The sequence below is a fragment of the Octodon degus genome, unplaced genomic scaffold (genome assembly GCF_000260255.1).
Source record: "Octodon degus isolate 3935 unplaced genomic scaffold, OctDeg1.0 scaffold00020, whole genome shotgun sequence".
NCBI lineage: Eukaryota > Metazoa > Chordata > Mammalia > Rodentia > Octodontidae > Octodon > Octodon degus.
Window position 1 is genome coordinate 15,530,377 of NW_004524596.1, and position 26,915 is coordinate 15,557,291.

The window sequence follows — 26,915 nt, forward strand, 5'->3', positions numbered from 1 at the left end:
AGTGAGGGAGCGAAGGGGCTTTCGTGGCTGCTTGTCAGCTTTCCGGAGGGAGCGAGGTGCCCGGGAGACAAGTGGGCTCTGCCATCCTGTTATGACGCGGGTATTCTGGGAAAGAAGCCCCTGCTCGGAGGGAATCCAGTGAGGCAGGGAAGCCAGGCTGGCCTGTGCTATTCTGAGACTGAGCACAGGAAGGATACGGGGGAAAGACCTTCAGAGAAGAGGACGTGGCTCGCTCGGGGCCCAGGGCTGCAGGCCGAGCAGGGAGAACACCCTGGAGGGGAGAACGAGGGCAGAGGGCGCTCCGCACACCCAGAGCAAAGCTGGGATTGTGGATGGAGATTGGACCACAGCACAGGCCCTGAGGGCCTCTTCCTTTTTCCTTTCTTTGGTGGTACTGGTGGGGACTGAACCCGCGCTAGGCAGTACTCTTGTCAGTGAATCGCATCCCTAGCCCTTTTACTTTGAGGCAGGGTCTTGCTGAATTGCCAAACTGGGATCAAACAAATGATCCTTCTGCCTCGACCTCCCGAGTAGCTAGATGGCAGGTGTGTCCACAATGCGTGACCATTCCTTTTAAAGTGGTTGTCTTCCTAAAAAGCTGGCGGGGACCAGGGAGATAGCTAAGTGGTCTAAGCACCTGCCAGGCAAGGGCAAGGACTTGGGTTCAGTCCCCAGGACTGTGCGCTGTGCTGGCCCCTGAAACCAGGCATGGTGGCGCGTGCCTATAAGCCCAGCTCTGGGGAGGCTGAGACAGGAGGATCACTATGAGTCAGAGCTGCATAGTAAGACCGTGTACCAAATAAATAGATTTTAAAAATCTGGAGGCTTTGCTCGGTAGTGTTGGTGTCATATTTACATATGCATGAAGTGGACAGCAGGACATGTGGTGACCGGAGGGTGAGTCCTGCCTACACCCATCCTTCCTTGCTGGTACTTGAAATTCTTCTCGTAGATACTAATTTCTTGGTTTAACCATTGCTCCCTTCAGTACTACCTCCTTCCATCCACCAGGATTATATTAACCCCAAAAGCTAATATATTAATCCTATTACACCTCTGGGCTTGCATGTAGTCTGAACATTTCTTTGTTTCACAATAAGTGAGTCACAGAAATTTTAAGATTGTTCAAAGTCACACATTTAGACTAAATGTACACCTGGAGCCCTGGTCCATGAGGAAGAAAGACGTGATGAGGCATGAGGAGTCTATAAACACGGGCAGGTAGAGATGTGGACAAGGGGAGAGAACCACGGTCAGAGGGAGGCTGACCGAGGCTGGCCCCAGCAGTGGGTGGGCAGAGGATCCCCACCACGTGCAGCTGCTCCTGCCCTTCCTTCTGGTGTAGGGCCTGGTGGCCCCTGCTCACCCACAGGTGAGACTGTTGTCCCCAGCGGTTCCGAGGTTGGCTTGCAGGGGGCAGCGCATCAGAATCTGCACCCTCTGAGCACAGCTGCCTGGGCATGTGCCAGTGAGACCCCCGGGGGTGCCACAGAGACAGGACCAGAGTGGCCTTAGCCGGAGTCACACGCTTCAGCTCTGGAGCTGTGGTGCCTTATGCAACCCAGTGAGTGACCTACCCTCTGGCCTGACTCACCCACTGTCCACCAGAACCCTCTGCCTGTCAGCTCTGGGCCTCGCTGTCCCAAGGAGAGAAATAACAGAAAAGAATAAAAAGTTTCTACTCCAGGCCATCTGGTCCTGGTGTCCTTGAAGGAGAAGTTCTCATAAAATGAGTACAGCCAGGGAAGGAGGAGACAGTTTCTCAACTCCCACTCCTCCCTCCCCACCAGCTATGAAAACTCTTTTCAGAAGTTGTAAGCCAGGCTCTTTTTATTTCTAAATCCTACCTTGCTGTTTGTAATAGGTGGGGTATAATGAAAGGGGTCTAGGATGGATGGGCAGATAGCCCTGTGTTTGCATCTCAGTGTGGTTGGTAGGTCGGTCTGTCTGTCTGTGTCTCTGTCTGTCTCTCTATCTCTGTCTCTGTCTCTGTCTCTGTCTCTGTCTCTGTCTCTCTCTCTCTCATGCTCTCACGCTCGCTCTTTCTCTCTCTTCAACCTTCCAAACATTTCTTTCTCTCTTTGAACCTTAGTTTGGTCGTCAGCACTAGACTAGACAGTGTTGGGATACCTCCCCAACACTGCTAGACAATTAAGCTGATATAAAAGGCCTTATCCTCTTGCCTTCCCAATAAGTTATAGCTTAGAAATAAAAATGATTATGACCAGGAACACTGACTGATGGTAAACAGAAAAGGCTTCTAGAGAAATGTTGTAAAAGAAATCTCAGGGTACATCGTGACGATCCTAGTACGTACGTTTCAGCAATCCCTATCAAAGTGGAAAGCTGCCAGGTTTTTCCAGCTCAGAACCAACCACAAATTCATTTTTTAAGCATTTCTGACCAAGGTGAGCAAGGACTAGTGTTGTCTCCCTTTATACTAGGAAATAACTGGTTGCATAGCTCACAGTTCAAAAGGCTAAAAAATACCAGCTTTGGCTTCAGAAAAATGTCTTCTTTACTTAGTAACATGCTTCCCTTTGATTTTCACAGTAGGCTGTTGTGTGTGGGAACGTTGGAGAGGAAGCCTCAGCACTGAGAAGCCCAGGCTGTGGGTCGGGGCCTCTGATTGAGATTCGTATCACAGGAAACAAACTGAAACAATAGCTTTATGATATTCGCTTCCACGCTGGGCTGAGGACAGAACGCGCTCTGCCGGGAAAGTTGATGGAAACGCCACTTGATTGTCTTAAATCCTCTTTCAAGATGAGCCCCACACGCTGTGGCCAGAGGAAGGGTCACTTCTACACTCTGGTGCTGTAAATAGCAGTAACTGCACAGAATGCGCGTCTCACCTCAGACTCCTTCAGGGCTTCCCCAGCCTCGCGCCCGCTGAGGTCAGATGCATTGTCCGTGGAGCTGGAGGTCCGCAAGAAGCAGGTGTCTAAAGGGAAATGTCAGCTTTATTTTTGATTCTTGGTATTTGCCTAGTGAAGACGTAATCTTCGCAAGAGATTATGATTTCCTGTTCTCTTGACTACTGAGAGAAAGATGTTAAAATGTGGGATAAATACCCTTAAAGTTTTTATCGTAAGCTTTCTGTGCGGGAAGAGCGGGACGGAGGGAGCAAACCCATAAGAGCAGAGAGGATTTCTGGTGCCCTCTTATGCCCTGCTTTCAGACTTCAATTCCCTGGCCTTCAACCTTGTTTTTTCTGTCCCACCCTGGCCCCACCTACAGTCCAAATGAAGACCTTTTTCTGTACTGTTTGGAAGAAAGGCGGGAAGCTGCTCCATGGCTTAATGGCTGAGCACAGCTTTTCTAGAAATTCTAGCCTCACTCAGACCAGTCCTCTAACTTCAACAAAAAAGATCAGTCCATCAGCTGGCGTGTGCCAAAGCCAGGACTGCGCTAGATGTTAGGAAGAGTGATACAGGGGTAAGATAGAAACAGCAAAGACCAGGCGTGGTGGCACATGCCTGTGATCCCGGCACTGGGGATGCTGAGCCAGGAGGATCACTACGAGTCCAAGGTGCAGAGTGAGACCTTGTACCAAGTACACAAAATTTAAAAAAAAAAAAAGCAGATGCATAGTGACTCCGGATCCACAGTGGTACTCTCACAGGGAGTCCCTGGGAACGTGAAAGGCAGGCAGGATGCCACCTTTTGTCACAGGGGTGCCCACAGCCCGCGCCTGTCTGTGATGGGGGGTCTACAGTGAGGCTGATGACCTTTCAAGTGATTCCAAACCCGCTTCCTCTCGGTGTGGCTAGCACAGCAGGCTGAGTAGGAGGTGGTGGAGTAGGAGGTGGTGGCCTGCGGAGGAGCTGGGAGCACTGGAGAGAAGAATCCCTTTAGGAAAAGCCTTTGAAAGGAAAGAGGCCGCCATGGCAACCACCCCGAGCAAAGACATCTGCATGTGACCCTAGTGGAGGAAGAGCGGGGCTAGCATCCTGCCAGCAGCCCCTACAAGGATGGTCTGGCCCCGAGACCTGCTCAGGAGGTGCCTGCTGTATGCCTGCCGGTTGGTGCTGCCCAAGAGAAAGGAGTGGTGCTCCGAAGCTGGTGTTCTGACGCCGCCTCTGCTGCGCACACACACTGGCTGCAGGTGTCCCCGAGGCCTACTTATGGGGCTACTTTTAGCAGTAAAGAGTCCTGTCGTGCTCCCTAGGCCCAGGGTGCTCCCTCTCTGCTGAGCGCTCTGGTTCAGACTCCTGTCCCTCCTCTATGGGATCGACTCCTGCAGGGTTCCAAGATGACCCAGAGGCCCAGCTGGCCTGTAGCAGGCACCTCCCGGGGGCGCCTCACTTCAGGCTGCGCCGAGGGTCCGGTCTTCATCATTGTGTCACCGTGGGGCTCTGCGTCTCCGCCTTCCCCACCCCCGTGGAGTCCTGGAGGAACACGATTGCTCTTGCACTCTCAGGAGCGCTCGCTCTCTTGGGCACCAGACTGATCGTGTCGCGAGTGACACTCGGAGACCAATTATTCTGTGCCTAGCACAGAGCACACACACACAGCCAAAGCTCAACAGCGCTGGAGGGAGTGAACGCTTCTGTCCTGCCCAGTGCCAAGGGAAGGACACTCGTGGTACACCAAGGAAAGGCCTGGTGTTCACAGGGAAAAGACGACGTGTCCTCTACGAAGATGTGACCAGGGCCTCTCAGCCCTGGGGGAGTGCCTGCTTGCTGGCTGTAGGCTGGGAGTGACCAGACCCGGCTCCTTCCAGAGCTCCCCAGAGAATAAGCAGGTGCCGTGAGAGCGCACAGTCCTCGGGAGGAAGAGGTCTTGCCCAGCTCTGCTACGCCCAGGTCCCTGGGGGCCACCTGCTGGCTTCCTGCCCTCCCAGCCATTGTGACCTCGGTTCCAAGACATTCTGTCGCCCTTCGTGGCCCCAGAGCACCCCGTCCCTCCTTCCCACCCAAGGCCACTGACCCACTGGTGCAGCCTGTTTCACCTCCTCCTGGAAACCAGTTGGGCATCACTAGAACTGTTAAAAACAGGAAATTTTAAGCAGAACTATTTCCTGTGGATCTAGTTAACCCAAATAAGTTGTCTTGGGATTACTCCAGATTTTGAAGTCAGTATAACCACTGAGATCAAAGAAATTGAAGTGAAAATGTCTTCTCTATAGGCCTGAAAACACAGGGCTGGCCTCTGGCTGGCCAGAGAAAGTGGCTGCCTCTCTGTCTGGTGTGACTCAGAAGGAGCTGCAGTCGCTCCTCAGCCACTCCCCCGGCAGTTGCTCCCTGGCCAAGTGGCCAATTTTCCCCCATGGGGGTTCCTTGTAGGACCTGGAGCCGAGGCCATGGTCCTGATTCTAGGAACAGTAGCACTAATGTAACCTGGGCCCTTAGCAGTCAAGCACACCCCCAGCCCTGCCTGAGATGCCCCAAATCGGGACCCCTGCAGGTGGCCAGCCTCATGGGTGCAACTGGTGCCATCTAGGAAGGCTGCCCATGCAGAAGGGACTTGGCTTTGACTTTTCAGACAACAAGACCCACGTATTTACTTTATGCTGGACCCTGGAAATTATGTAAGTCCCAGGCCCAGAGACCTTTGGTTCAGCCAGCCCTCCAGGTAGCCCTGATACACACACTCAGTGATGCTGTCATCTTTTGTAAAGATCCTGCTTCAACTTGAATGGTACCTGGGAGAGTGACTGTTAGCGGCCTCAGCCTCATCTGTCCCGCCAGCTGGTTAGTGGATAAAGAGCAGAGACCCAAGCAGGGGTGGACGGGAATGAGTGCGCTGTGAGACTGTTGTTACTCGGTCCTCCCTACTTCCCTCTGGGGACTACTCACAAGTATGTGACGCAAAGGAATGTCCCTCATTGGGTTCCACCATCTTGGTAACCCAAGAGAAGGCCACTGCTCTGTCCTGCACCCTTGGCTGTGAAGGCCATCCAGTGCCTGCACAGACCTCACCCTATTCCTCTGCAGAAAGGACAGCAGCATCCAGGACTCTGGCATGTTCTCTGGCCCTGTGTCCTAAAAGAGACTGGTCCCAAAGGCACTGGGAAGAATGTTGCCGCATTTGTATCTGTCCTTGAGCTTACATTCAAAGGCTCACAGAGAAAGGGAATTAAATAAACCCACTTCTCCTGCAGAAAGACCGTGGTCAGCACGACACAGCGGTCACGTGCCAAGTGGTCTGAGAATCTAATTGCATCTTACACTCCCTAGAGGAGCTTCCATTTAAACGACTCCTTTTGGCGAAATGAATACAAACTATTAGAAGTGGCAAGTTCCTCTTGAGTCCTCTTGTTCTGTAAATCAAGTGAAGGATGTTTGAGTTGATGTCTGATGGATACAGGTTCTTCTAGATATATGGAGTGTGGAGTAAAGTAAGGGTGCAGGAGAAAGCTGGCTGAAATAACATCTGTGGTCCCAGGATGACACAGGGCTGGGGCCTGAGAAGGTGTTTTGTCTGGGGAAGAACTGAATCTGCATTTCACAGATAGCAGAGCTACACTTGGTGGGCCAGGTACTGCCAAGTGAATGGTTTGGGGTAGGCGTGGTGCCAGCTGCCCCTGGCAGCCTCCTCTGCAGCCTGCCAGTCATGCAGTTGCCTCCCTACTGTTTTATTCTTCTAAGCGTCACCATTTCTGAGACCCTCAGCAGGCTGTTGTCTGTTAGCCTCAAGCCCATCAGGGCTGCTGTGTGGTGGTACCCACCCAGCACCTGTTGCAGAGATGTGCGTCAGACACTGAGGGGCCGGCTGTCTTGAGACGCCATGCTGTGCTCTGTTGAGGTGAGGTTTCCACAGGCCCTGGACCTACTTCAGCAGCTCTGTCCCTGAGGCCGGAGCGTGGACCCGCTGCCTGGTCCCTGGAAGAGAACTTGCGCCAAGTGTCCCAGTGCCCAACCCAAAAAGCTGTCTCCTTTCATTTATAGAATGAAGTCACTCCTTTTTCATCCAAGTCTCCCCAGTTTCCCTTCTTTGGAAGTTGTCTTACCCCAGCACGGCCCCTCTTCCCTGTGAAGTGCTTACTCTGTCTCCTCCCTGGACACCCAGCTGTGAGGTCCTCGAATCTCTACGAAGCTTTGCATCTCTGTGGGTGACATTGTCCCCAGCTCGGCTTTGAGCAGTTTGAGGGCAGTGACAGTATTTTAGAGGGAAGAGATGAAAAAAACAAAAAAACCTCACATTTATTTGGTCTTATTTTAGGCATCTTGTACCTGCTTCACCCTGTAATTCAAAGAGATGGAAATTATTATTGTTACTATTCCCCCACTTTGCTGATGAGGCAACTGATGCTCAGCGAGGCTGTTACTTACCCAAGTCATAGCCTAATGGGAGGCTGACACAGGAAAGGCAACTTGTGTTGGACTCCAAACCACAGAAATGGCAGGATGTGGCTTCTGGATTCACTTTCTGGGTCGTTCTGGCTTTGCCACCTGTCTAGCCTCAGCGAATGGCTTAACCTTTCTAAGCCTCTTCACTGTGACGATGACAGAATGCCTCAGACAGTGCCGCAGGTAGCAGTTGCTACACGTGAACAGCTGGCACCTCTGGCCCTGCAGCCTCAGTGACTACTGTTCTACCATGACTACCGTTACCGCCATCGCTACCAGCACCCCAAGCACTGTTCCACCACAGCTATGCTATCCTCAAGCCTGACAGGCTATGCTGTGTAGCGGTGCCCGCCTGGTGCCTGCTGTGTAGGCGTGTGGCAGAAACTGAGGGGGCTGGCAGTATGCATCGCCCTAGCCCCTGGATGACCTCTGTCCCACCAGTCACATCTGTTTTAACACCAAATTCACGCATGCTTCCCAACACCTTCCCTCTCTTTGCAGTTTGCTCTGAGAACGAATCTGAAGTGGAGGCTGACCAGCAGATGGATAACTTGTACCTGAAAGCTTTAGAGGGTTTCATTGCTGTGGTGACCCAAGATGGTGACATGATCTTTCTGTCAGAAAACATCAGCAAGTTCATGGGACTCACCCAGGTAACACTTTTCTCAGCCTCTTTCAGAAGGAAAAATGTTTCCACTGTGGGGTAAAAATTAGGGAAAGGTGCTGGTCACGGTGCCGCTTGACTTCTCCCTGCAGTGCCCACCCTGGCCCTCACTGTCCCCATACCATATGCCCCAGGAATATACACCCACTCCCCACCACTGAGCTTGTCACTGCTGATGGCCATTAGGTAGGTCGCTTTCTGCTGACTAGGCCAACAGAACACCCCTCAGGAACTGGGTGCCCCGTCACATCAACGGTCCTGGTTATAATGGTGTGACTGGAGTCTGGGCCCTGCCTTGAGGCTCTGTGAGGGGTGATCTGGGGCAGTCGTCCCCTCTTGTCTCCAGGTCTGAAAGGTATCTCAGGTTGCTCACTTTGGCATTAGGAATAACAATGCAAAACCTTGTTTTTGGAACAGGTGGAGCTAACGGGACATAGTATCTTTGACTTCACCCATCCCTGCGACCACGAGGAGATCCGTGAAAACCTGACTCTCAAAACTGGTAAAGTATTCTCATGGGTTTACTTCCTTCTTGTCCTACCGAGGTGGGCACTTGCCTTCCTCTGTGTATAAGCACAGGAAAGGTGGCTTGCGGCCATGGGGAGGCCAGGAGAAGCTGCCACCTTAGAGGTGGGCTTGCCCTACGGTGCGGTGGCTGGAGCTCGCTCTCTCCATGGTAGCCAGCTTGCGTGGCTGCAGAGGGCTCCCGGAAGTGCAAATGCAGAAGCTGCCATGAAGGCAGAGGCCTGAAATGTCCCGTGGTGCTGGTTATGGCAGGGCATAGGCTGGCCCCTACATGTGGCCACGAATGTCAGGAGGCACGGCTCTCCAACGCCACCTTTGGAGCTACCACAGGAGCCACAGTGTGCATCTAGGATTCTGGAGGTGAGACAGGACAGGGAGGTTTTGATGAAGATGCCTGTGGATACGAGGCTGTGCTCAGGCTGAAGGCACTCTGCAGTGACAGTGGGGCTTCCTGTTTATAACTAGGGACATCCAGTCCAGGGCATGACTGAGGATAGTCAAGAGGACTGAAGCATTAGGCAGCAGTAAGGCTCAGTGACCTCCGAGACCCGGCCTTGGCAGACTCCTCCCACTTGTAGACATCCTCCTTAGCATCCCTCGCCTGTCTGTACCATGGGGCACGTTCTTGTCCAACTTGAGTAACAGAGCCAGTGATGACAAGCCTGCCAGGTCTTGCTCTTGTGGCTGCACATGCCACCAAGGCGCACCCTTCACTGGCGCCCCTCCACCCTTGCTACGGACTGCCTGCAGCCCTCTGCTGGGCCTTCGAAGCTTTGCAGCATGACCGTTCTCGCCCCTTCCACCGCCATGCCTGGCCTGTCCCCCAGGCCCTACTCTCGAGGCCTCAGCCACCTGACTTCTGGCATACACAAGCAAGGGCGCATTCCATGGCTCCTCAGGGCCTTGGAAGTCTGCTTTGTAGCCTGTTGGCTCCTGGTGGAGGAGCTGGCAGGCTTCCTAAAGCATTCCCTGAGGCAGGTCTCTCTTACTGTGCTAGTCCAGAAACACAGAGCCCCGATTTCTTGTACCCAGCTTCACCGCTAACTAGTCAGGCAGGTCAGACTCCGTGACCCAAATCAAGCACCTCACTTCTGCCTTTCTTGGAATCTTTCTTTTCAAAATGCTGGTGGTGGCGAGCTAGGCAAAGGCTAGGAACTGCCAGCTGTCAGCACGGCAGCCTGTCTTTATCAGAGCAGAACTTTAAGTCTCTTGGTAAACGGTTGGGGATTTGGGATTAGTCAACCTTAGTGAGTCAGCAGGCCCTCACCGAATGTGCCGGCCTGGGTGGACTCATGATCTAGAAGCAGAGCTGGTGTGAGTTCCTGGAGGAAAACAGGCCATGAGGGTGATTGTGGAGGGCTCTGAAGGCCAGGCAGAGGCCTGGGAATTCATCCTGCAGCCAGTGGGCAGTGATTGAAGGTCCTCGAGCAAGGGCAGGGTGATGTTATTGGAGCTATGTCTGGAAGAACATAACTGGATAAGTAAAGAGAATGTAGATGTTAACGAGTTAGGAGTCCACAGTCACACCCCCAGGGAAAGTCATAAATGAGTCCCTGGAAACACCTCAACCCTCCTCGTGGGGGCGGGGCCCAGCCCAAGAAGCAGGTGTGTTTCGTTATATACAGAACCCACATATGAACATTTTAAATTACAAAATGTTAAAATAATTTAAGTATAGGAGAGAGTCTTCTGTCATTAGGGAGGAATAGTCTCTCAACAAGGAAAGCCTTCACCTTTAGACTCCTTTCAGTTCAAGGGTACCAGAGTTGCTTTGTCACGGAACTCAGCGGTACGTCAGAAATCAAGGTCCTCTGGAGGCTCAGGTGCAGGGGCCAGTGGCTCTGCCTGGGTGAGGGGTGTAGCTGTGGGAAGCAAGACTACAGGTTGTTCTAGGGTGCTGGGTAGGGGCTGGGCTCCAGCTGCGGACAAGCCCGAGGTGGGAAGCCATCGCTAGCCCGCGGGCCGGTTGGAACTCGGCGTTCATGCCGGCCCAGCCGTTAGGTCCCATGCACACAGACAGCTGGGAAGTGGAACAAATAAGCCACCCCGAGAGGCTGATTCAGCTGGTCCTGTTCCCGCTCTCGCCACTCCCCATCCAGGCTCTGGTTTTGGAAAGAAAGGCAAAGACGTGTCCACAGAACGGGATTTCTTCATGAGGATGAAGTGCACGGTCACCACCAGAGGGCGGACTGTCAACCTGAAGTCCGCCACCTGGAAGGTAGGCTGGAAGAAGCCAGGCCTGCCGGGAGGCCCAGGGGTGGACCGGCCGGGCCTGACCTTTGCTCACCTCTGCTGCCGGCCCCCAGGTCTTGCACTGCACCGGCCAGGTGAAAGTCTACAACAGCTGCCCTCCCCACAGCGGCCTCTGCGGCTACACGGAGCCGCTGCTGTCCTGCCTCATCGTCATGTGTGAGCCAATCCAGCACCCGTCCCACATGGACATCCCCCTGGACAGCAAGACCTTCCTGAGCCGCCACAGCATGGACATGAAGTTCACCTACTGTGATGACAGGTGAGGAGGGGTGGGGTGTGCAGAGTGCGTATCTTATCCACGTAGGGTGCCGTCAGGCCCGTGGTCAAGGGAAAGGGTGGGCACGTGAGCAGTGTACTGCCGCGTGGATGCGTGTGGGCCCATGGGCTGGTTTCCTGCATCAGTGGACCTCAGAAGCACCCAGTACCATGTGTGGTGATCTCCCCAGAGGCAGCCTTGGGGTCTGCAGTGCTGTTCTGCTGTACAGCTGGTATTGTGGCGTAGGCTTCCTTCTCCACATCTGCTCCAGGCTCCTGGGGAAGTGTCAGGGACAGTCTTCTGCCCTACAAGAAGAGGGCCAGAGAATTCTTCTGCACTCGCATTTTGGAGGCCAGCCAGGGCACCAGGTTCGGGCCTGGAAATGGACCCATGGCTGGCTGGCTTCCCTGTGTCCTCCCTGGTGACTGCCAGCGCTGCTCCCCAGCCTTGGCCCTTCCTGTGAGTAGCTGGGAGCACTCTGGATGCTGTCCAGCCTCCTTGTGCTCCCCTACCTTGGCTGAAGTTGCTGGGAGCACACAGAAGATCATGCGGGGAAGCCATGTCTTCTCCAGTTGGCAGCTGAAGCTGAGGTGGTGACATGGTGATGAGGCTGGGGTTGTCATGAGTGAGGACAGGGTGACACCACAGCTTCTCAGCCTGGTTTCCCTGCTCTGGGACCGTGGAGCCTGAAGGTCAGGAGGGCGAGGTGGTGGGCAGGGAGAGTAGATGTGAATGCTACCACACCTGATTGTCTAGGGCTCCCACAAGTGCCCTTGGGTGCATCTCAGCCACGCTGATCCCCACCTTTTACAAAATACCCAGAGGTGCCTTCCTGCCACCCCAGACCCTGCCACTCCTCTCCACAATAGACGCCTTTTTGGCTGGTTCCTCAGAGCCACTGTAAGATGCAGTCCTCGCTGGGAAAGCACTCGGAGGAGGGTGGATGGGAGGCTTCCTGCCACTGCTCACGTCAGTGTGCAGCCTCCCTAAAGCAAGTGCTCCCCGCGAGGCTCAGGGACAAGCTCCCCTCTGAAGGCCTGGGCCCAGCACAGAAAGGGAAGATCAGCAGCAAGAAACTACCTTGTCCTCCCCGCCAGTGGGAAAGCACCAGCCCCAGGAAGGGAGGCCACGTCCGGCCTGTTAAGGCCATCCCTCCACACTGGCCTTCTGTCCTCACTGGGTGGCCTGGAGCATCTAGTGTCCTCACAGTGTGACCCTGCTTTCCAGGTTAGGCTGTCTCTCTGCTGATTCTAAACTGACCTCATGTGGGTGGTTGGCCCCTTCTTGGAATTGGCCACCATTTGTGGCACAATGTCAGAAGTTTTGTACAAGCACCACTGGGGTGTCCCTGTCCCCAAGTTGTGACCACAATGGGCCAGAGGCTGGAGCCTCTGGGAGGTGGAGAGTCGGAGACTGAGGGAAAGCGTACTCCAACCTCAGAGGCTGCAGCGGTGCTGTCCAGAGGCTTTGGTCCTGGAACTCTGACACAGTTGGCGTGCGCAGTGGCTGTGCAGTTGTTAGTGCTATGTCTCGGGTTACTGTGATGATCGTGGGGATGAGTGGAGAGACAGACTGCTCCAAAGGCTGGCCCCGGGGAGCCTGCCCTGGGTGAGGTCCTTGTCCTAAGTGGGCATTCTGGGCAGAAGCTGACCCTGCAGAGCGCTCCCCTCTCCACGGTCTTCTGGGATGACAGGTGGCCCACTGTATGGCCTGCGTGGCCCTGGCTTTGGGGTGAATTGGTGCTCTGGGCCACTCGTCCTGCCAGCGGGGAGCAGCTGAGGGTGCAGGGCAGATCTCGTCATCCCAGAAAAGAACTTGCTCTCCCTAGAAAAGAGCAAAAAGGGGATTTTGAATTTTAAAAATGCCTAAGACTTAGATTGTTGTTAAAGTGAAGAAAAAAGAAATACCCTGGAAAGAGAAATTCGGTGTTAATCCATTATTCATTGTTTTGGTTTGAATGAGTTCTTAGTGCTTTTCTGAAAGCACTAACTTTTGGGTAGAACGAAAGAGGGAATAAAACCCCAAATCTGGGTTTTATAGTTATGGAGGAAACATGCACAGCCTGGGAGGTGCCCTGTGCTGGCTTCTCCGTGCATGTCGGGACTAGTAGGCAGACCTCTGGGCCTTCAGGGCCCTGTGACGGGAGGCCTTGTGACGCGGGAGATACCGCCTCTGGGTGCTGCAGGGCGTACCGCGTTCTCAGCAGGCCCTCGCCTTTCAGGGAACCAGAGGACGTGGCCACTCTGAATGCAGTGGTGCCGGGGCAGTGCATGCAGGGGAGGTAAACACAGAACCGCTGCGCAGCACACAAGTTGTGTTAAAGTGATTAGCCGATTAGCTAACAAGGGCACAGACGTGGCTTAGAGAGTTTATGAAGTGACTACTCTTAAGTCCTTAATCCGTGTTATTTCTCAGTTATTTTGATGAGGACTTGAATTGTTTTTGTTTTGTTAGCATGTTTTTGTTCACTCTTTGAACACACACATACATAAATACACACACACACACACATGCACACATACTGACCTTCATACTCTACTGAGAAAGATGCTTCAAAAACCAGTACCTGCAAATGACAACTAATGGGGAGGTGAGGGGGGATAGGGCTCCCACTTTAATCAGGCAACTCACTGGACTGAATGACATCGGACGTGGGAAGGGGCTGTGGTTTCCACAAAGGGGGCTGTGTTCCCACCTAAAAAGCTAGAAAGACTGAAGAAAGCAACGTCAAGTGCACAGAATCCCTTTGGAGGCCCTTTAATAGTTATACTGAGATCACAGATCTGAAAAGCAAAATCAGGGCTGGGCTGGGCCGTCAGAGCATTGGCCTAGCCCAGCAAGCCCTGGGTTGGGGCCCCAGCACCATGAAAAGAGACAAAGAGAAGACAAAATGGGGCGAGGGCAGAGAGAGTGCGGAAGGCATATGCTAGCCTTGCGCTGAACTCAGGTGTCCTCCTGAGGGAGCCTCAGGGGCCCATTCGCAATCATCCAAAACTGAAGAAAGCAGTGCACATGGCTCAGAATGCTTGTCCTCCCCTTCGGAGAGGGCCAGGGGAGCATATGAAGTCCTGCATTAATCATTTTGGAGCTGGGCACATCACTGACACAGTGTCTGCCTGGCAAGTGCAATGTCCTGAGTTCAATTTCCGGCACCCCCCAGTAATAATAATTTTGATAGTTTGAGCCATAATAAAAATTTTAAAATGCATGCAACATGTTACATTTAGGTTTACAGATTGAGTATCTCTTATCAGAAATGCTTGTGACCAAAAGTTTCCAATTTCAGAGGGTTTTTTGGATTTGGGTATATTTGCATAGACTTTACTGGTTGAGTAGCCCTAACCTGAAAATCAAAGCTCGAAAATGCTCTGCAATCTGAAAGGTTGTGAACATCATGTTGGATTAAGGGTGCTCGCTCAAGCTTGCACTCTGGGTACAGCTGGGTCAAAAAGACTGCTGTGTTATCAGAGCAATTCCTGATCGACCCCTGCCACTCAAACCTAAGTGTTACACTGTTTCCTGAAACACTGAGCAACCCTTTCACGAGGCTTATTGATTGAACACCCGTTATGCGTCTCACCTTGTGGCAGACTCTCATATTAAAGAGGAGATGATTTCTGATCTCCAGAAGCGTAGGGTTGAAGGCAGAAGCAACTTCATGAAACCACACTGGATGGTACAAAATCAATCATCCCATTCACCCAAAAGGCAGGCAAATGTTCACAAGTAGGTGAATTGTTTTTAAAATGTAGTGTCATTTGCCAGGTGTGGTGGCTCACACCTGTAATCCTGGCACTTGGGAGGCTGAGCGAGGAGGATCTCCATGAGCGTGGGGCAAGCCTGAGCTACATAATGAGTTTAAGGCCAACCTAGAATATATAGCAAAACCCTGTTCTCTCACCCTGCCCCCCAGAAAAATACAAATTCAACAACTTAAAAGTGGAGTGGTTCTTAAATTCATATGGTGGTGCCATCTGGTGGTGGGAGAGGGTAGCTGTGGAGGATAGCACTATCTTTCTAATGGACCCATAATCCCACCTGGGATTATGTGCGTTGAGTCTTCCTGTATTCTAGAACTAAATTATGAAAGCAAACTATGCTGATAGGGTCAGTGTTACTGGGGACAATAGGTATCAAAAGTACAGTAAAAATGTCAAGTTCGTAAACATTTAATCTTCACAGAGAGAAGACCGGCAGACCCAGTTTATAAATGGATTAGGGCAGCAATGAAAGCAAGAGCAACCAGTTAATAAGTGCAGGTGACCGAATCCCAAGATGTGGTGGAAAGACCGAGAAATTACAGTGAATTCGTTTCATATGAAGATGCTAGGAATAGTAAAGATGGTAAAGTAAGGGGAGATCAAGGCGCGTGTATCAAGACGCTGGAAGGGGCTCTGAGGTCCAAAACTAAAACAGACCTCGCACGCATTAATAGTAAAAGGTTGTGTTCAGTATGATATAAAGGAATATATTTAAGGAATTATTTTGCTACTTACCAAAGGAAGGATGCCACCCTAGATTCAAGGGCGTTTCAAAAGATGTAAATATATTAATCTGAAGTATATTAATATATTACATGTAGTTTTGTTGTAAATACGGCATAAATATTTTTGTAGGCCTATTCACGAGTCTTTCTCCACACATCGTAAGCCAGAGAGCATTGTGTGCTTCTTCGGATCCCTGAGCTAGAAGGATCTTTCAGTGTGTTCCTTCGGCCTCTGCACAGTGGACGATGTTGTGGGCGCCACACAACCTGACGCTGCGTATAAAGAGTGCTTGTGTGTTACCCTGCTTCACCTCAGAGTACTCCTGGAAGAGGAGACTATGAATTCTCTCTGGAATTTGTTTCAAAGTTTAATAGGCCTTATAGTTCAAAAGCCATTCCCCTCTCTGCTCCACTGCTTGCTTGTTCTAGCTCAAGATAGTTTTCTTCTTACTGCCTGTGGATTTTCAGATAATGAAAGATGACAGGGCCATTTGGTGGTACTCATGGCAGGCTGGAGCCAGATCTACCTTCCTGTGTGTGAATTCCCCCCAAGGGCACCCCAAGCATAGATGAGAGGATCAAGGGTTGCCGGGGGACAGGAGGAAAAAGCAGTCTTCAGTATAAGTATGTACCGGCAAATGTGTTCTTTGGAAAACAGGTAGTTTGGAAGTGCTTAAAACTTTTATCCTCTTAAATAGTCTGAACATTCTCTAGGCATCTTGTTCACATGGTTGACTTCCTTAGCAAAGCCCTTGCTCCTGTAGAGAATCGGGGTAAAAGCTGGCACCAGGCCCTGCTTATCCCCAGCAGTGGCATCTGCATCCATGGAGCTCAGGTGCAGGCTGCGGTGGTCCAGACTGGGGAGAAATCCTGCCACCTGGGGCCTATGGCAGGCTTTCCTTTGCCTCTTGGGTTGACAGCAGGGAGAGCAGAATTTCCTTCCTGGCCCTTGGCTACAAGTGATCCATTCTGAACAGTTCTTCTGGATGTTTTTAAGGATAAAGAGCAACTGAGACACAGTGAACAGCGCATTTCACCTTGAAGGGCTTTCACACTCTTGAGGTCCAGAGATGTGCCCACACATTTGGTTGGCATAACAGTAATTTCAGAACTACATGCCCCTCTCCTCTGTATTTTTTCCTTTTCCCTTTCACCTTCTTGTGGCTGACTTCTCTGTCTCTCTTTACTTCATCTTTGGTCTTTTTCTACATTCGATTATCCTGTCTCTAGTTGAAAATCTGGTGCACAAAGTCCTTTTCCACTTCTTTCTCCTCTTAGAACAGAAGAACCCTACTGAGTTGACTTTTAATTTTGTGGGTCACCCTAAACTGATTGTTTTCCAGTAAACAAGGATTCTTAATTGGGAAGAAAACAAATAATGGTTCCCTGCCCTGGTGGGCAGGACAGATGAATCTGTTATCCCGGCCCTCCGAGGAATGATCAGGCCGGCCCGTGTATGCTGTGATAGCCAGCCTGTAAGCAAGCGGGGTTCGTTCACCTCCCCACTGGCGTCTCTGCGCCGATGGAGGGAGGCAAGTGACCATCAGCCTGAAGTTGGGGTTTCCTGGCTTTGTGAAGCTGGACAACTCGAATGTTCTTCAGTGGTGGTTGGGGAATGGGTACTTCCCAGGTATTATAGTAGGCTGTTTAAGGAATGAAGAAAGACATTAAATATTTATTTTAGTTGACAAGATAAATGAAATCATCTTCTGGGAAGATAACTGGCGATTCTGAAAGCTAGGTTTGTTTGTCGACTTCCAAAACATACCCATTGTGTGCTCATGAGTAGAAGATATGTTAATTAAATTAAAAATCATCTTATTGTAAGGCTGCTTATAATATTTACTTTGAACCTTTTTGATTTAAAGATCCTAATCTTGAAAGGAAACTTAATTCTTTTTGGAAGCAGGAGCCTGTCTTTCCTAGAATGCCCCACAGACTGACTCCTATTTGAGAGAATTCTAGATCTGGCTAGAAAGAGCTCAGCAGTTCATCTGGCAAATCAGGGAGCCTGGAATGGCTAGCCTGGCATTGGCAGGGCCACCAGGAGCAGTTCTGACCCCAGGATAAGCTTGAAATGCACCTGACCCAAAAGAAAAGCTGTTACGAGCTGGTCACGTTAGTGCACAGCTGTAATCTTAGCTACTTGGGATGCTGGGGCAGGAGGATTGAGAGTCTGAGACCAGCCCCCCAGCAATTTAGCGAGACCCCATCCACATAAAATTTTAAAAGCCTAAGGATGCAGCTCTGTGGAAGTGGTTTTACCTAGCGGTATGTGTCCCTGGACTCACTCTCCAGCATCAGGAAAAGGAAACAGAAGAGGAGCTGTTTGGGAAGACCAGCACTCTTCCACCTCCTTGTTTGGTCCCAGGCACTGCTGGGTCAGGCAGCACCGAACGTGGCCAGTGAGATTAGAGACCAACTAAGGGGATGACGACAAGTCTCGCTGGAGCCTGGCTGGCTGGCCCAAGCGCCTGTCTGGATCCATCATCTCCGCTGGCCCATGTCAGCTGGGCCTTGAGCTTCCCATCCCATCTCTGGTGCACTCTCTTTTGCTTGGCATAGGCTTCAACCTGCAGTGCCTCATCCAGCCAGGGACCTTTTTCCCTCTCCTTTGCTTACTCCATCCCAGACCTTATAGAATGGAGGGCAAGGGTTGAGTACTAGGAGGGGCAGCAGAGGCTCTGTGTGTGTGTGTGTGTGTGTGTGTGTGTGTGTGTGTGTGTGTGGTGTGTGCGCGCACACCTCTGTCACCAGGAGCAGCATTGAGGCATTTCATCATACTCAAGGTAGAAAAGTGAGTCACTAGTGCCCAAGTTCCTCAGAGGTGCTGGGACAAGGCTCTCACAGTACCTCAGATCCAAAGACAGATTCAATCCACTGGGAAGCTCCTCGAGTGCTTGCCAAGCAGCCACTTTAGGGGAGACAAAGAAGAGGTGACCTGTCCCCCCCACCTCACCTCCCCAGTCGAGGGCATGACAGCAGAAGAGGTGAAGAGACAAATGCATGCTTCCTGATGGCACTGTGTGTGCCCTTTGGACTTCAAAGGGACAAATGGTGAGAGCTTGTAGAACTGGAGAGGGAGAGGTCTCTGGCTGGCCTTGTAGGAGTCGGAGCTTGGAGAGGGCAGTGGAGACACCAAAAGCCAGCAGCAGAATTGAGCTGGAGAAGGGGACAAGGGGTGGTGTGTGGACTGGGGCCTCAAGAGCAGCACACAGTATGCTACAGATGCACTGAAAATCAGATGGTGTAGAAGACTGGCACAGGATCCTGGGTGGCATGTGGCAGTCAAGGTCTATTCTCAGGTGGTTGGCAGTAGGGAAAGCTGAGATGCTTAAGGGAGAGGAGAGGCAGAGTGGGAACTGTGTTTTAGGCAAATTGCAGATGTGTGAATCTAACAGGCGGATACAAGGTCACCTGTGTGGAGAGGGCGAGGCTTGAGAACAGAGCTAGGAAGCCAAGGCCCCACAGCCTCTGTTCTCTGCCCCTGTCCTTCTCTCCATTTCTTAGCCCTGAGTGGATGCAGGCCAAGACCAGACCCAAAGGTCACGGGCCTCTAGCACCCGCTGACTTGTGATAGGTAGGCTAGCGAGGCAATTAACACATAGGAAGAAACCCGTAAATAAGAAAGATGGTGAAAAATGATAACTTAGGTATGACATGGGCAAGTGGCCAGCCTTGCAGTTCTTGGTGTGTGTGCATGATTCCACTTTCGAGCAAAGGTCCTAAGGAGGTTGAGCGACTCTTCATGGTTATCCACACCTGCCCTTTCCCTGTCTACTCCCTGTAAAAGTGAGGCACCTTCTAAAATGAACACTGAGACTTTGGGAACAACCGTGTTCTACCTTGGCCGAGCTTCCACAAGGCCCGCTTCTGCAAAAGGGACTGTGTTTAGCTTCCAGTCAGCAGCTCCTGCCTTCCAAAGCTAGAAGAGCTGGTGAAGCAGCCTTGGAAGGCAGCCAAAGCAGACACCTAAGGAGGGACAGCCTGGGCAGCTCCCTGCCGGTGCCCCCCAGGGCCTGCCAATCTCCCCCTTGTATGTGCATCACCTGCTACTAGAAGGAGCTTGAGCCAAGAGCCGGAAGGCTTCTGTCTCCTGCTTGCTGTGTCCCTGGACACTTGTGTGGACAACAATCCAATTGCTTACCTTCCTGGATGTCTAGTCCCTTGTCGTGTGTGCAGTGGGGTGGGGGCAAGGGCGTCCTCTGCCTTACTTTCCTCTCAGCTGTGATTCCAGTGCGGGCAGAACAGTGGGGATTTGGAGGGACTCAAGATTACAAGTTGAGAATGATGGGCTTTGCTGGTGTATACACGACCAGGAAGCTCGCTGTGTCCGCCTGAACGTGCCTTTTACCGGCTGCAGTTGGCTGCATGCGCATGCGCAGTGCTGTTTTCCTTACTGCCATTATTTAATTCAGAATCACGGAGCTGATTGGCTACCACCCCGAGGAGCTGCTCGGCCGCTCGGCCTACGAGTTCTACCATGCGCTGGACTCTGAGAACATGACCAAGAGTCACCAGAACTGTAAGTGCCGGCAGTGCCCCGTGGGGCTTCCTTGGGTCCATGAACCTGGCCTTGAGGGTGGCATGTGACTGATGGGACAGAAGCCTGGGCCTCCTCCTCCTCCCACAGATACCCGGCCGTATGGGAGGAGTAAGCCTCATTCCTTCATGATGGCTAGGAGCCAGGCTGCTGCCAGCCTGGGTTGGTGACACTTCATGGAAATTAGCAAAAGCCTTCCTCCAGGGGTACACCATGCTGAGGCATGCAGTGTGGAGAGTGGAAGGTGGGCTAAGCCTGCGGGGCACACAGTGCTGGGGACCAAAACTGCTCTACTGCCTGGAAAATTGAGTATAATGAATGGAGGAGGGGGCTGGCCGGTAGAACCTTCTGCCACAGAACTGCTCTACATCTGTGAGGCCACGGGTGGCCTATGCAGTACTTGAAATAGGGTTGGTGCAACAGATGAAATGAATTTTTAATTTGAATTTATATAGCCATGCTTGGCTTGCACCTACCATAGAGGGCAGGACTGTTCTGACCAGGCTTCCACTCAGGCTTCCGGTTTGCAAGAGATCCAGGCCACTGTGCTTGAATGTGGGTACCATCAGCCTACAAGGACTCTGGGCAAACACCCTGTGCTCTGGGCCTAACTTGCTGGGACCACAGGAATTGGTGGAGTTGATCTCCATCTGGTGGATTCTCATTTCTAAGGGAAAAGACGAACGGCTTTCCCTGGAAGCTCGGTGGCTGACACCCTTAACCTTGGTGTCACTAAATGGTAATATTTGGGAAAGACTAGATTCCGGGTATGCCCATATTGGTGCAGGGAGAGGTGCTGGAAGAGTGTAGAAGGGTGAAAATCAGCACGTCTGAGAAGATTTCCAGGGCGCTACTGGTAGTAAAAAAAAAAAAAAAAAAAAAAAAAAAAAAAAATGGGCACTATTTGTCCATTGTTCCTAAATCCATCCTTCCATCACTGGGTCAGGACAGCTGAGGCTCAGAGCAGTCAACGGTTTGGCAGCCCACTGCTACACGGGAGCACAGGGGACTCATGGAAAGGTCACTGTTTCTCGTTGGCTCCCCTGTTTCCTCCTGGTGGCTTTTGCGTTTAGTCTGACAGTACAACAGGGACCGCGGTGATATCTCAGAACTGCTCTTCACTGTGGTTCCTAGCCAAAAAAAACCCACCCAGGCCCTAGGTGTAGGTCCACTCAGGAACCCAGAGGCAGTGTGTGTGTTCCAGGCATGTGACCCAACGCTAACCTGCCCCAGCTCTGAGGTTGTAGGGTACAGCTCTAGGCTTCCCTTTGGGAAGCATGCATTTCTGATAGGAGCAGGTCCTGCTCTAAAGGAGGATTGGCAGGGTCCTGCAGGCCTTGGGTGAAGGACTCATTGCCTGAGGCCTAGCCTTCTGGACCTCTGCGCCATTAGATGTAAAATTTATTTTTTTTTTGAAAATTTATGAAAACATCTCTATTTACTTAATTAATGTATATTTAGCTTCATCCAAAGAGCACATCATTGTTGAAATGTTACAGATTTGCTCTGGATTACTTTTGTGAATAGAACAAATAAAGATAAAATTTAAATTTGAACTGATTTATACGGCATGCTCAGTTATAAAGGGAAGGATTTTTTAAAAAATCTTATTTGGGTTTTTTATATTATTTTATTGAGAAATAAATATGAATGAGACAGTTTTAAAGCTGAATAATAGAACACTTTTGATAATCAATACATTGTACATTGTTATCTTCCTAGTGGTTACCCATAGTACAAGAAGCAGACAGGATATCCTGTCCAAACACTATTAGTACACCTCTTGCTTCTCATTGAATTAAGCGAAAGTAGCTGTATATCTATCCTATTTTGTATATATAAATACAAAACAATCTTTCCTTTGTATCCCTTTTTTTTGTTTAGTCCTGTCAGAGGTGAATATTCCATTGGCATCTAAATACTAAGGTGTTTGAGTGCAGCTAAACAATCCAACACTGTCTAGCAGTCTATAATATTAGTGGGTTATCCTCAGAAGTTATTGACTTGAGCCTCTTACAGCTCATCATATTAATATGGCTTTACTTTATATACCTCGTTTTTATACTTTTCTTCTGGATGGTTAAGACCAAGATATAGAGCAAGACCTATATAACAAGAAATGTAACTTTTGTATCTGATATGGTCAGTCAAGTACCCTCAGGATTTACCCCGCAGCCCTGTACCACACTTTGTAGATCTTTTGTCAGTGACAACCAAGATGTAAAATTTAGATAAGCCCAGCTTTCCAAACCAAGGGGGGAAGCCAATGCAGAGAACAAATGGACAGCTTCTCTGAGAATTCTGGGAATGCTATTGTACTTTATCTTGTGGAGAAAAGAGAGTAGAAGCTACCATCCAAGACTTCTTGCCAGACACAAAAAAAGATTTTCCCTTCTTAGAACCCCTTTGATCTATAAAATGGGCCCCAGCCCTCTCAGTTCTCTACTGGTTCCTAGAAAAAGTGCTGGGGGTTTGTCGCTTTGTTGCTGCTGTAGCTGCCACTGCCATTGTTTACTGAATCCACGTGTGTCAACACGGGACTCGCTTAGTGGTTATTCAGGGCCCAGATAGAAATTACAGGCTCCTGTCTTCTCCATCATAGCCAATGAAAGCTGCCCTGAACTCAGAGCCTGGTGCTCACCCTACAAGCCCACATCCAGCACAGCCCAGTCTGCGTGGGAAGAAAGTGGGTTAATGTCAGTCATCACAGAAGTCATTCTCCCCAGAGTATGAGAGTATGGGTGGGTGGGTGGGTGGGTGTGATTTGTATTTGAGTTAACAAATTTGCACACAGATTCACACTTGTGCAGGAACTGGTGGTCTAGGTTTGAAACTGGCCCAAGTTTACACGCCAAGGCCCTGCATTGTCACACGTGTGTGTCACATCTGTCACTGTTAGCCACTGAAATGACTGGCAGCCTTCAACCAGGTTGAGATAATTGAAAGCCATCATTTTCAAATGGATTAATAAATTATACATTGTCACTCTCAGTGGAAGGCCTGGGGTTGGTTTCTCTTTGTTGTTTCAGAACATGTGCTCTTAGGAAAACAAGATTAAAGGCCATAAAAAGAGCCTATCGCCCTACTAAGTAGCAGGCCCCTCCCCATGGCTGGCGTTAATGAGATGACTAGAAAGCTGGCGTTAATTATATTCTGCTGACAGAGCAGGCCCTTGCCCGCAATTACTAGAAATGCAGTTACAGCCTCTGCTTGCTGTGCTGTTCAATCAAAAAGAATAAGGGCTCTTGCATTAAGAACTGTCTAAATAATTAATGCCAGGTGCTTGAAATTGTGCACGCCTCCACCTGCTGCAGCAGCAGAACCTCGATGGCACAGAGAGGGGGACACAGAACAACACACGGGGCTGATTTGATCAAGGAATCCAGGATGGCTTAGGACAGTGAACTTAATGGAGTGAGAGAATATTGCTCCAGGAGCCGCAGGACCTGCTGCTCATCCCAACCTCGGTCACCCTCATCCCGTGTTATGTGAACTGAGTCATGACTCTTCAGGTCTTTCTTTTGTAAAACAAAATGATACCTGTCCTCCCTGTGGCCCAGGATTTTGTGAAAAATGTGAAGACGATGTGATCGCTTTGGAAAATAATTTGGTAACTCCTTATAATGTGTGCTTACACTTACCACATAATCTAGCAATTGCACTTCAGGAGAAATTAAAATATATATCCTTGCAAAGATTTATACACAAACATCTATAGCAACTTCACTTATAATGACCAAAATCTGAAAACTCAAATGTCCACATGCATAGATAAGCTAGTTAAGGTCCAGCATCCCTACTGTGGAATACTGCTCAGCAATGAAAAGAAACGAGCCACCAGTAACTACAATAATGTGCTGAGTCTTGAAGCACGCTGATTTTTGACAGGTCCAGACACCAAACGTGCTCTTGTATGACTCTATTTACGTGGAAATCTACAAGAGACAGTATATGACGATAAAGAATTTAATGGGTCAGTGGTTGTACGGAACCAGGGTGGGACTAGCTAGGGGTCAGCCGTGAGGAGACGCCAGGGGCTTTGGGGGGAATGATCGAGAAGTGCGCGTGCCTTCACCATTATGATACTTAAGTGCATGCATTTGCCAAAATCCATTGCACTGCGTGCTTCAAACAAGTGCATTGAATTAAATTTCAAAGGTCGGGGGTTTTTTGAGACATGGTCTCACTGGAAATTCTCACATCAGCAGACCCGAGTGTAAAGAGATTTATCAATTCCCCAGTCTGGATGTAGGGTCCCTTCTGCTCATGTTTTTAAACAGTAAATATACATTTTAAATGAACAGAATAATGTAGAAGAGGAAAGAAGCCACAAGCAGGGAGTCTCGCCGAGCAGTTGGGAGAAGGAGGATGAAGGATTTATTACCACCAGCCCTCTCTGGACCCATCGCCCAAGAGCGGTTTGCCTTGTACCTCCGCTGGCCTGGCCGCAGAAGTGGCAGGCTGATAGAAGACCTTGGGGAAAAATGAAAGGAAGTTATTAAGCCTGTGCCTACAAGCAGGCTGTGGTGAGGGGTCTGCTGCAGAGGGCGACCTTTAGATCAGGCTTTCTGCCGGCTGCATGCAAGCCTGTCACCTTGTGCAGGGCTTGAGGGGCAGGGCCGTTCTTGCCCCGGGCTGGTGAGGTAACCAGGGTATGTGCTGCTCTCATTTGTGCTGCTCAGCAAGGTGGTCTGAGTGCCAGTGGGGTTAGGGCTGGAGGTAGGCCGCGGAGAAGCGGCACAGGGAGTGGATTTCTCCCTCCCTGGACAGCCCTGGGCAAGTCACGAACCTCTCCAACTTGCGTTTCCTCCATCTCAAGTGAAGGGCTGGCACGGCGATCTCTAAGCTCCCTCCCCGCTCGCACCTACTTCCCACTTCTGCAGCCTGACCTCCCCCACCTCTCTGACCTTGGCCCTCCCTCCCCACCAGTGTGCACCAAGGGACAGGTGGTGAGTGGCCAGTACCGAATGCTCGCCAAGCATGGGGGCTACGTGTGGCTGGAGACGCAGGGGACCGTCATCTACAACCCTCGCAACCTGCAGCCCCAGTGCATCATGTGTGTCAACTACGTCCTGAGGTGAGTAGCGAGAGCCGGGGCCTGGCTGGGTGTGGAAGGGCCCAGGAACTCCAGCCTCCAAGAATGGGACCATGTATCCAGCAGCCATTGTCAGTGCGAGTTCTTAGGACTAGAGGACCTCCTCCCACGGGGCTCCTGGGAATAGTGGGGTCCCTGGGAAGTCTTAGGCCCCTCCGCTTCATCTGTCATTAGGCCATGTCTCTGACATGGCGGGGACAGCAGATAGCACACAGTAGTCACTTAACTTCTGGATGAGGAAACGGACAGAAGTGTGGGTGCAACACCTTCCCTCTAATACCTGAGGGGACACCAGAAGTCACGGCTCAGGGGAAACACGTACAGGCAGGAGCATCCACTCAGCTCAGTGCGAACAGCACCCAGACATGTGTGCTCAGAGCTTTCCCTCTCCTCACTGCCTCTACAACTCAGACTTCCACAGTGCGGTTCTGCACAAAAGGCCAACACACGGTGCCCTGCCCATCCTCGGCCTGAGAGGCTTGGCCGTCAGGGTTTCCCTGGGTCTGAGGGAACCAGAGAGTTTTGCTAGAAAATATGGAAGGTCTGAAGGGCTCTCCCATCTCCCCAGTGAGATCGAGAAGAATGACGTGGTGTTCTCCATGGACCAGACCGAATCCCTGTTCAAGCCTCATGTGATGGCCATGAACAGCATCTTTGACAGTAGTGACGAGATGGCTGCATCGGAGAAGAGCAACTTCCTGTTCACCAAGCTGAAGGAGGAACCAGAGGAGCTGGCCCAGCTGGCCCCCACGCCTGGGGACGCCATCATCTCGCTGGATTTTGGTAGGTGCTTCCCAGCTGAGGGGCTCTGACCATTGCCATAGCAGCTCCCTGGCTACGTCGTCTCCCAATCCAGAGTCGCCCCAGCCCATGCCCACATTGTCCACATCATCTATGCAGGCTTTGCTGGGCACAGGAGAACCCCATGTACCCCTGCCCCTGAGTCACACCACCTCAGATCTGTCCTCACAAAATGCTGAAGGATGCCATGTTGCTCTCCTGGGAAGAGAAGCTGCTGAAGATTCTGTGTTCCAGGCCTGCACTTTGGGAAGTCTGTACAAGGAATCACACCCGCACCCCTGCCCCCGTCAGAGGCCAGCCTTCCCAGCTGGGCCCCTGGCATGCTGTTAGGACCCTTGTAGGCCAGCGTAAGCACTGCGGGTGTTCATCAGGCAAGCCCTTGTCTCCACAGGGAACCAGACCTTCAAGGAGTCCTCAGCCTTTGGCAAGGCCATCCTGCCGCCAGGCCAGCCGTGGGCTGCTGAGGTGAGGAGCCATACTGCGCAAAGCGAGGCTGGAAGCCTGCCAGCCTTCAGTGTGCCCCAGGTGGCGGCCCCAGGGAGCAGCACCCCCAGTGCCACAAGCAGCAGTGGCTGTTCCACGGTGAGTCCCCCCACCCACGCCCCAGGTCATTCTAGCACTGCCACATTGCTAAAGAGAAAGCCCAACGTGGGGGCTGCACTACAACCACCTCCCAGCCCTGGCAAAGCCAGGACACTCGCCACCAGGGATTGCAGCCCCTCGCTGGCTTTCAGCATCTGCCCAGAGCCTGTGGCACAGTGGCTAGCCCTCGGGCATCCCACTCAGTCCCTGCGTGGAGACCTGGTGGCCCTGCTTTGCTCAGTTTGCTCCTCCAGACATCCTGTCAAGTGCCAAAGCCTCTGAGCCTCAGAGGGGCCTGGCGTTCCGAGAGTTGATGAGGTGACCTGGCTCACACAGCACGCTTTACAGACATGGGGTGGGATGGAGCTGAGTGGGGCCGGGTGGGGCTCTGCTTCTACACTGACTGAGGGAGATG

The 26,915-nt window shown here is 51.4% G+C and overlaps 1 protein-coding gene and 1 long non-coding RNA gene across 3 annotated transcripts in view; one reads left to right on the forward strand and one right to left on the reverse strand.

The window, feature by feature from the left end:
• Positions 1-26,915, forward strand: part of Epas1 (endothelial PAS domain protein 1) — an 82,362-nt gene that overhangs the window by 48,622 nt on the left and 6,825 nt on the right. For both annotated transcript variants that reach the window (XM_023711170.1, XM_023711169.1), the window contains exons 3-10: positions 7,797-7,948; positions 8,377-8,461; positions 10,584-10,702; positions 10,791-10,996; positions 19,898-20,004; positions 24,952-25,099; positions 25,686-25,900; positions 26,310-26,500. In XM_023711170.1, the coding sequence (XP_023566938.1) occupies positions 7,797-7,948; positions 8,377-8,461; positions 10,584-10,702; positions 10,791-10,996; positions 19,898-20,004; positions 24,952-25,099; positions 25,686-25,900; positions 26,310-26,500 (1,223 nt within the window). The remainder of the gene's footprint in view (positions 1-7,796; positions 7,949-8,376; positions 8,462-10,583; positions 10,703-10,790; positions 10,997-19,897; positions 20,005-24,951; positions 25,100-25,685; positions 25,901-26,309; positions 26,501-26,915) is intronic.
• Positions 8,471-26,909, reverse strand: LOC111815699. Its single transcript, XR_002820353.1, has 3 exons — positions 26,899-26,909; positions 20,050-20,054; positions 8,471-10,224 (listed from the first exon to the last, which is right to left on the reverse strand). It is a non-coding gene; the product is annotated as an uncharacterized LOC111815699 (long non-coding RNA).